General features: G+C 34.0%; 1 protein-coding gene across 2 annotated transcripts; it reads right to left on the reverse strand.

Moving 5' to 3' along the window:
* Positions 1-3,722: 3,722 nt before the first annotated feature.
* LOC115716635 (uncharacterized) lies at positions 3,723-9,771 on the reverse strand. 2 transcript variants are annotated; one of them, XM_061115483.1, is made up of 5 exons: positions 8,914-9,771; positions 7,131-7,186; positions 6,850-7,042; positions 5,632-5,992; positions 3,723-4,162 (listed from the first exon to the last, which is right to left on the reverse strand). In XM_061115483.1, exons 1-4 carry the CDS (start codon positions 9,547-9,549, stop codon positions 5,639-5,641), a joined length of 1,239 nt encoding a protein of 412 aa, XP_060971466.1. In that variant the 5' UTR covers positions 9,550-9,771; the 3' UTR covers positions 3,723-4,162; positions 5,632-5,638. The 2 variants fall into 2 exon arrangements, with proteins under 2 accessions (XP_060971466.1, XP_030501339.2); XM_030645479.2 differs by lacking the exon at positions 3,723-4,162 and adding an exon at positions 5,456-5,518.
* Between the last annotated feature and the right edge of the window lie 612 nt (positions 9,772-10,383).

Raw genomic sequence — 10,383 nt, forward strand, 5'->3', positions numbered from 1 at the left:
TCAAATTAAATCGAAATTGAGTTCTGTAAAAAGGTAAATTGCTTAATTTTTTTCCATACTATCCAATAAAAATAATTCCAGAAACAGATATTCAATTATTTTTCACGAAAATTCACAAACATCAATCAATCATCATACCACACACAAAACAACATGATACCATCCAAACATCAAACAAATCGTTTCAAGTCCAAATTTCTTGCAAGCAAATCAATTACCATGGCTCTGAGGCCAGTTGTTGGAAATTATTTTACCAGGATCTTAGATCTACTCACAAGTATGTTGATTAACACCCTAAATATGAACTTCTAAAACGATTATGAAATAAACACATATAAAGTATTAGAAAACTTACATTGGGTGCAGAAGAATTAAATGTCTCCTTCCGTTCAGATCTCTAACCCTTGTATCCTTTCTGTCGCAGAGTATTATCAAGATCTGAACCTGGATCTCTTTCTCTCCTTCTTTAGTGCTGAAACTCCTTCTTGTTGAATGTCTTTCTTCACGATCTTCCTCACTATGATTGAGGTATCACTTGCTGTGTGTGGGCACTACTCTAATCACTAAGAGGTTTCGAAATTTCAAGGAAGAAGAAAGAGAAGAAGGTGGCGGTTAGGTATAGAGAGAGAAGGCTCAGGTTTTTCTCTGAAGGAAATCAGAAGTAAAAGTGTAATTTTCCTGAAGCCTTCACTATCTATTTATAGCATTCCACTAGGTTAGGTTTGAATTATTTGGCATTAAAATAATGAAAATATCAGATGATAAACCCTATAAAATTGGTCGGCCTAGGCAATGTGGATTTGGGCCTCACTTTTTGCAATTTTGCAGTTTTATCATTTTCGCATCTCATTTTCTCAAAAACGCCAATTTTCAAATTCAACCATTTAAATGCCAATTCTAACTATTTAATAACTATAAATAATTATTAAATAATATTGTCATTTATCATATTTATTAATAACCATACAAAGTATCATAATTAACAAATATGCCCCTAAAACTCTTTCTTTACAATTTCGCCCTTACTTAGTGAAAAATTCACAAATAGACATAGTCTAATTTGAGAATTATAATTGATTCATCAAAACCAATTATATGTCTTACAAGCAATATTATCTCAACTAGTGGGGGGACCATGGGTCTATATAACCGAGCTTCCAATAAGCAGATCAAGAACCTAAATTCACTGACTTATTAATTCTTCGTTGAATCCACGCATAGAACTTAGAATTGCACTCTCAGTATATAGAATGCTCTATATGTTCCACCATATAGACACATCATTAGTTATCCATTGTTATAATCCTAATTTGATCAATGATCCTCTATATGAATGATCTACACTGTAAAGGGATTAGATTACCGTTACACCCTACAATGTATTTTATCCTTAAAACACTTAACCCCGTATAAATGATATTTCAGCTTATGTGAAATGAGTACTCCACCATTTATTTTTCGTTTGGTCAAGCTCGAAGGAGATCATCCTTTACTTACTATTCGCCAAATAGAAGCTATAGATTCCATGTTTATGTTAGCGCTCCCACTCAATTGCACTACCGTGTTCCCAAAATGTACGTATCACCCTGACCCAAAAGTAGGCTTAACTAACAAATCAAAGAACACTAATAACCTCTTGAGATTGAGCCTAATCATAACAGGATTAAGATCATTTGTTCTAGGATCAACTAGGCGATATTGACTTGAATAGATATTACGGTAAGTTTAATAAATCTAAGTCAAAGTTCAATATCGGTCCCTTCCGATGCATACCCCATGCACCCAACCTGAACTTTACTTTAACCAATGCTCTGGAAAGAACATAGCATTTCTCCAAATGCAAATAAACTCTGTTGTAGATTATCATATCAGTAAAACCCTGTGTCTGATAAATCTAGGAAACTTGATTCACATAGTCATGTTTACTTTCCAATGTGTTAACACAATAAACAGGATCAAGTATGTGAAAAGGGTTTCAGATGAATTTATAAATCAAATAGACAAGCAATTGATAACATGAACCAAAACAAATGAATGAAAAATACTTCTGTTTCTTTATTGATGTTGAATAAAATGGATTACATTGAAATGGAGTTTTATTTAGGGCATAAAACCCAACATGCGGGGCCTTTCCCAATTCGGATTGAGAATATTCCATGTGAGTCGATTTTTGAATTTGTTGAGAATCTCCTTCATTCTGGTACAGATCTGGATAGGAACTCCCTGCTGTGTTTTCTGGGGTGTCTTTGCCAGGAAATTTGGAATCAAAGGAATAGGATTCTTTTTAAAGGCGGTGGTGTTGATTTAGCCTTTTTAAAGAGTCAAATTTCTTCAAAATGGAATGAATTTGCACAGCATTCTGATGCTGTTTTGGAGGCCGAGGATATTGAACATGTTGGAGTTTGTCTTCGAAGGATCGATACTCCTGTTGTGCTCATGACAGATGCTTCTTGGCAGAACGGTTTGACAGGACTTGCTTTTTGGGTTTTATGCCCTAAATAAAACTCCATTTAAATGTAATCCATTTTATTCAATATCAATAAAGAAACAGAAGTATTTTTTCATTCATTTGTATGTTTTGGTTCATCTTATCAATTGCTTGTCTATTTGATTTATAAATTCATCCAAACCCTTTTCACGTACTTGATCATGTTTATTGTGTTGTCAACACAGTGGAAAGTAAACATGACTATGTGAATAAAGATTCCTAGATTTATCAGAACACGGGGTTTTACTGATATGATAATCTACAACAGAGTTTACTTGCATTTAGTAAAATGCTATGTTCCTTCCAGAGCATTGGTTAAAGTAAAGCTTGGGTTGGGTGCATGGAGTATGCAACGGAAGGGACCGATATTGAACTTTGACATAGATTAATTAAACTTACCGTAATATCTATTCAAGTCAATATCACCTAGTTGATCCTAGATCATATGATCTTAATCCTGATATGATTAGGTTCAATCTCAAGAGTGTTATTCGTGTTCTTTGATTTGTTAGTTAAGCCTACTTTTGGGTCAGGGTGACACGTACATTTTGGGAACACGGTAGTGCAATTGAGTGGGAGCGCTAACATAAATATGGAATCTATAGCTTCTATTTGGCAAATAGAAAGTAAAGGATGATTTCCTTCGAGCTTGACCAAACGAAAATAAATGGTGGAGTACTCATTTCACTTAGCTGAAAAATCATTTATACGGGGTTAAGTGTTTTAAGGATAAAATACATTGTAGGGTGTCACGGTAATCTAATCCCTTTACAGTATAGATCATCTATATAGAGGATCATTGATCAAATTAGGATTATAACAATGGATAACTAATGACGTGTCTATATGGTGGAAGATATAGAGCGTTCTATATACTGAGAGTGCAATTCTAAGTTCTATGCGTGGATTCAACGAAGAATTAATAAGTCAGTGAATTTAGGTTGTAAATTCTTAATCTGCTTATTGGAAGCTCGGATATATAGACCCATGGTCCCCCCCACTAGTTGAGACAATATTACTTGTAAGACTCATTTAATTGGTTTTTATTAATCAATTATAGTTCTCAAATTAGACTATGTCTCTTTGTGAATTTTTCACTAAGTAGGGGCGAAATTGTAAAGAAAGAGTTTTTAGGGCATATTTGTTAATTAAGATACTTTGTATGGTCCAATTAATAAATATGATAAATGATAATATTATTTAATAATTATTTATAGTTATTAAATAGTTAGAATTGGCATTTAAATAATTGAATTTGAAAATTGGCGTTTTTGAGAAAATGAGATGCAGAAATGATAAAACAGTAAAATTACAAAAGTGAGGCCCAAATCCACTAGCCATGGCCGGCCACCTTTGTAGGGTTTATTTTTTAATATTTTCATTATTTTAATGCCAAATAATTCAAACCTAACCCTATGTGGCATGCTATAAATAGATAGTGATGGCTTCAGGAAAAAGTGACTTTCACATCTTGTTTCCTTCAGAGAAAAACTTGAGCCTCCTCTCTATACCTAATCGCCACCTTCTTCTCCTTCTTCTTCATTGTAAATTTCGAACCTCTTAGTGATAGAGTAGTGCCCACAGACAGCAAGTAGTACCTCAATCATAGTGAGGAAGATCGTGAAGAAAGACATTCAACAAGAAGGACATTCGGGCTCAGATCTTGATAATACTCTGCGACAGAAATGATACAAGGGTTAGAGATCTGAGTGGAAGGAGATATTATTCCGCTGCACCCAATGTAAGGTTTATCATAGTTTATATGTGTTTATTTATAATCGTTTTAGAAGTTCATATTTAGGGTGTTAATCAACATACTTGTGAGTAGATCTAAGATCCTGGTAAAATAATTTCCAACATTGCTGTTGTTATGATTGATAACAGGAATGGTAATTGGGCTTACATGCTGCGTAAAACCTCTGTTATTTCCCCTCTAGAGGCAGAGATTAAGGCTATTTCTATGGCTTTATCTTGGGCGGTCCAAAGCAAGTGGAATCAAGTCTGTATTTTATCTGATTCAAAAATTGCTACTCAAGCTCTCCAGTAGAGGAAATACATTCCAAATTGGATGCTACTATCTCTATCTTTAAGTATTTTAGATACTATTAAGGCTTTTAGTAATTGTGATTTCTATTATGTTCATCGTAGCAATCTTTCTTTTGTGGATTGTTCGGCAAAGAAAGCTAAGTTTTCTAGCGATGATATTGCCGAAGTGTATCAAGGGGGGAATTCCCCCCGTGGTTCCCACCAGTTTTTCAGCTTAATTGAACAATAATTCTTTCAAAAAAAAAATTATTCAATGACATGTGCTCTTTTATTGGCTAAACAAGAAAATCGACAGCATTTTTGGACAGAGAATCCAAGTCCCAATGCCACCATAATACAGATAACAAATGGGCAGTGGCATTACTGATTATAATGAGAAAGCTTAAACGACTCAAACAGCCTAAATATTTGAATGTTTTTCCAATCAGTAATACAAGTAGTTTTGTTTCAAGAAAAATAGGTATTGCTAATTTTCATAAGGTTCACTCAAAGACAGCCTAAGGTAAGACATCTTGCAGCAACACACCAAACTCAGAGATCACTTCAGTTGTGCCCCGAACTGCTTGCAAAGCAAGCCTGAGGCAATCAAAGAGGGCACGAACAAGTGCCATAGCTTCGGCCAATAGCTGCGGCACTTGTGGTGCTTTAATGAATATTTAATATTACTAATTGTAGTATTTTGTAATAATCTTATTTTTGACATAGGAAAATATTATCATAGATTGCACTAGATCTTCCCAACAAAAGATACAATCCGTTTGCAAATAATAGCCACAATATATTGTCTAATCAATCAAAAATACTTCGTTAGGAAATGCCTTTCTTCTGTACATTTTCTAGAATGCCAATTTGTGCAGTGCAGGCCTTCTACCAAACAGAATAATCGATATTTTGCATGACGATGAGATCCTGAGCCTATGATTGGTCTTAAATGTTTGTCATAAACAATTTTCGTTTTAAAATTCAACCAATACATTCAAATGCCTTCCCATAAACAAAAAGTGGAATTAATTCATTTCCACAGGCAAATTTTAACCACAACTTCGCATGCATGGCTTTAAATCAGAACATATATAGAGATACGAGAATAACAGTACCTAGCTTCTACTGGACAAAGGGATATCCAGAAAGGTAATACTCTTTTACACGAGACACGCCATCTCTGGATAGAATGCCTTTAAGATCTCCAATGATTCTGGCCAACCATATTTCCAAATTCCTCTGGATCTCCTTCAAGTTGTTTCCAATGGAATCCAATGATCGTTTTGTGGTGATATTTGCATAGCTTCCCATCTCATCTCCATAGTAGCTCTTCCCAATCTCGGTTTGCAATGCCATCAGCTTCTGCCCGGTTTCAGATGCACGTTGCTGAAGTCTAAATGCTTCAAGTAGAAACTCCGTCTGCCTCTGTGTACGGAAATCCAGACTAACAGTGGGGTCACTGGGATCACTGTCTTGCTGCAAAAGGAGAAAGTAAATGAGAAATGTAATGACTAGAATGGATCTATAACCCTAACAGACTTATTTTATGATACTTCAACTATCTATAATACTAATGACAATTAGAGGAATCAAACTAATAGAGGCAGGCATCACATTTCCAATAGTGCATTGCAGGGGGGAGATATAGACCTCGTGATAGGAATTGATGACACTAACCCTAACACCGACCCTTGTACAAATTCATCAGCATGAAGAATGCTCCTCGCGCCATAAGGCCTTAAACTAAACTACAAATATTCAAATATTGCCCAGCACAGAATAACTTCATGTTAAGAAATTTACAACCCAAGCAAATTTGTAGTTGCCTATGTCATAAAACCAGTACAGAATAATTTTTTTTTTCTCTTGAATTATAAATGGCGAAGAAATGATTATAAGACAATTGTCATTCTGTTCACAGGAAAAAATAGTTTTCCTGTGGTCAGTCTCAGTTGTTTTTAGATAATTAATATGTAAAATATTCTTGATCAGTTTTTATAAGAGAAAAAAATTTGGCCTCTAGCACAAAAGATGCACCATTCACTATCAGAAGTTATCAATGAGTTTACAGAACATGTATTCCCCTGTATTAAACCCCATCAAAATTTCTGGTCTTTGCATTCCATTTGAAGGATTTCAGAGACGAGTGAACCTTATGAAATTTAGCAATGTCCTTTTTTCTTGAACAAAACTACTTGTATTACTGATTGGGAAAGTATTCAAATATTCTCTAGCACAACACAACTTCATGTAAGATGGAAAACTCTAATCGAACAGATAAAATAGACAAAAATAAAAACAATAATAAAAAGGCAAAGGTGTTAAAAAGTTACCATTGTTCTGCATAGCTCATCTATCTGCCCAGCAAGAGCTTGATATCTTTTCGCTTGTTTCCTCATCAATGATGGAGCCTTTAATACATCACTCTTTCCCACTTTTTCCAAATTCAGTAATTCTTGTTCAAGTAACTTTAGCTTTGAGGAGATCCCACTTGAATCTCCATCGACCTTCCAAGGGGATTCCCGTCTAAGAGGAAAGAAATGGATCCCTTTCTTCAGCAACCGTGCATAAAATGCATGCTTACTACATTATTAAACGTAACTTTAGCACTTACCTTGCAACAAAATGCTTCATAGGATACATTGACTCGGCAGATTCATACTGTACATCCTGCAAAAGTTAAAAGATTTAAAACAAGCATAAATTTGGAATAATTGAAACCCTCATTACAGGAGCTGGCTACCATAACCTCTTTAGCTAACTCAAGTTTAATTGATCAATGAAATGGTGATTTCTGTCTTATTGAAATCATGCAGATGCAGGCAATTTTGGAAATTGATTGATCCTTTCCAAATATAAAATGTATTGATTTGTACTTGTTTAAGTAGTTAAAAATGTATAAAAAAAAAGTAAGTTAATATGCAAACAGTTAACTTTTGCATTAATTTTGTGGGACCGGCTCCAGAAAAGTAATTATTGTTCATAAAGACCCGACATGATTATAAAACTTTCTCAAAAGCATTGTATTTCGAAAAGAACAAAAAAAAAAATCTGCGTAAAATTAATGTAAAGGAGCCAAATGGGCTGTCATGAATTTATTAACTCTGCAAACAAACATTAGCGCGATGATGATTGTAGTACAAAGAAAAGAACATAAGGTTTTTTTAAAAGAATAAATTTCCTGATATAAAAAAGTTTCTTCTAAAATTCCTATAGCAGGATACATAGATATCAAAAAGAATAGAAATAAAATTGCACAAAAATATAAAAGTCAAAGAAGAAAATGAAAACTTTACATGAAAATGATTTGGTACTAAATGCATTTATAAAATATACAATGGCACAACAGAATAGAATTTCTCCCACTATCACAGCATAAGTACTGATGTTTGCTTTCTCTAATGTTTGGAAAGAAAGAGATAACAGGTTGATATAGTGGCCCAGGAAAGTGCCACATACAAGTTACAACAAAGCGTTCAACTTAAAACATCCAATAACCACCTATCTACTTTCAAGTGACCAAGTCTAAAGAGTAGATTGCAACTTTTCTAATATATTTATGGGCCATTGTTCAACTGAGTAAGATTAGTTGACAAAAGATGAGTAGCATTGGTTTTATGATGTATCTAAATATTTTTCATGCTACATTGCAACACCAAGATGAAAAAGAAAATATATTCTACATTACTTCCAAACCAGACATCAGAAAAACTATTTCTACAGAAAAATAAAACTTGTATCCATCTCCTATAAAGAATATCGTTTAGCAACATTTGTTAACATTTAAATATACATATAAAAATAATAATAATAATAAATGAAATAAAATAAAAGAAAGAAACTCTTTTCATCTGCCAGCAAAAGGGAGTAATAGAAAGTGGGAGAAAAAAACATCATTGAGATCAAAGTCACGTGTACGTGAAAAGGAAGATTTAGTCAAATAACTATTCTTCCATACCATATGGAACAATAAGATATTTTATTAATTCATATAAAAGTCGAAATCATGTTTGCATCATGAAAAGACTTTGATCTACTACTTTATTTTAATTTAATGATTACACGAACATTATATATTGGAAAAGAAACAGCAAGCTCTACCTTTAGCTGCTTTTCCCTTTAAGAACTTTAAGCTCCATTTTGCATAAAATAATACAAGAATTTTTTATTATTTTGAAAAGGTAAAAACTTTTTATCATAATTTCAATTTAGACTTCTATTGTGAAATCATACAAAAACTCCAATTATTCTAAACTTAGTAAAATCAAATGAGAAACAAAATAGTAAAATGAGCATTCTAATTGCTGGGTCAAAAGCAATTAAAATATAATATCTTTGAAACTCTAATTCGAGAAATTATTAAGAAACAAAAAATGGAGATAGGAACTTGTTCAAACCTGCCAGAGAATGGCTCTTTCCGTCGAAAGCTTGGAAGCCGAAGCAAGAAACTCCGAATCAAACTCACTAGAACGATGTTGAAACTGTTCGTACAGACCACTAGCATCTCCATCTCCGAAATTCCCGTCCTCTTCCCCCTCCTTGGGCCCGAACTCAGCCCCGCCATGCCTCGACATGAAACCGATCATCTCGTCCCTCTCGGCTAGCTCTTTCTCCAATTGATCCATTCGGTCCCTGGAACTATCTTCGGACTTCTCAAACTCAGCGATTCTCGCGTTGAGATGAGCGATTTCCTGTTTTGCGGCATCGATCTGGTGGAGGAACCACTTCTCCTCGGCTTGCCAGGCATTCCTGTGACTAGCGAATATCTCGACCACTCGGGCGTTGGCCTTAGAATCCTCCTTCCTCCTCGAACTCATCAACCTCAACTGGTCCTCTGCTTGCGCCAATCTCCCCTTAAGCTCCCTCGCTTGCTTCTGTAACTGCATCCAATTCTTGGGAGCCAATGCCAAGAAGACGCTGAAGCTCACGCCAATGTAGGAGCTCAAAAGCTTCCTCACATTCTCCATTTCTTCTGTTTGTACTTGCACTTTTACTTCTTCTTCTTCCTCCTCTGGTTCTTCCTTCTCTGCCATTGTGGATGATTCTTACTGTGTGTGTGAGAGAGAGAGAGAGAGATTTCTTCTTCCGAGTCAGTGAGATAGAGAGAGAAGACGGAATAAAGAGAAAGAAGGGGTTTGAGTTTAGTCTGTCATTAGAGTTTTTGTTTTTGTCTGGAGCTTTATTTATTTCTGATTTTATGAGAAAAGAGGGCTTTTAGTTTTGGGTAGGTCTTTATGGATTGAGAAATGCTACAAGGAATATGGGTACGAGCATTAAAGGCACGAATACCACTCGGTAAGAAAAATATGGGTTTAGATACGACAAAATAAAATTGTAAGTCGTCCCAACTGAATAATTTGCTCAAACTAAACTGACATAATCTAACAAATAATACAAACTCAATAATCTGACGAAAGTATATTTAGTCCCCTTTATATTAAGCGACTTAAAAATAATACCAACTAACCCAATCAATCTGAACTATCCCCAAGAGTGGACCTAGGAATAAATTCTTGGGGTCAATTATTAAAATTTTATAATTCAAACAAAATATTTTTTATAATAATATTGTACATCACAAATATTATTTATAAAGCGTATTTGAATATAAGTGTTTAATTACTAATTATATTACACAGTCTGATAATTACACTATTATATTTAAAAATACACCGTGTGTGGTAATTATATATGAAATTTTATAATTTTATTTAGCAAAATAATTAGCATTTACATATAAAATTAATATTATTTAGTAATTAACATTTAACATAAAAGAATTTAGTAACAACACAAATAATTACAATAATTTTTTTGCAATATATATTATTAATTAATTAGTCAATATCTTCTACTATTATTAAAAA

This window comes from Cannabis sativa, chromosome 5 (genome assembly GCF_029168945.1).
Source record: "Cannabis sativa cultivar Pink pepper isolate KNU-18-1 chromosome 5, ASM2916894v1, whole genome shotgun sequence".
Taxonomy (NCBI): Eukaryota; Viridiplantae; Streptophyta; class Magnoliopsida; order Rosales; family Cannabaceae; genus Cannabis; species Cannabis sativa.

Excerpts from the sequence above, each read along its gene's own strand:
- LOC115716635 (XM_061115483.1), bottom strand. The coding sequence starts at position 9,549 with ATGGCAGAGAAGGAAGAACCAGAGGAGGAAGAAGAAGAAGTAAAAGTG. Across the intron at positions 7,043-7,130 it reads ATGAAGCATTTTGTTGCAAG|ACGGGAATCCCCTTGGAAGG; the intron begins GTAAGTGCTAAA and ends CTTTCCTCTTAG. Across the intron at positions 5,993-6,849 it reads ATGAGCTATGCAGAACAATG|CAAGACAGTGATCCCAGTGA; the intron begins GTAACTTTTTAA and ends CTCCTTTTGCAG.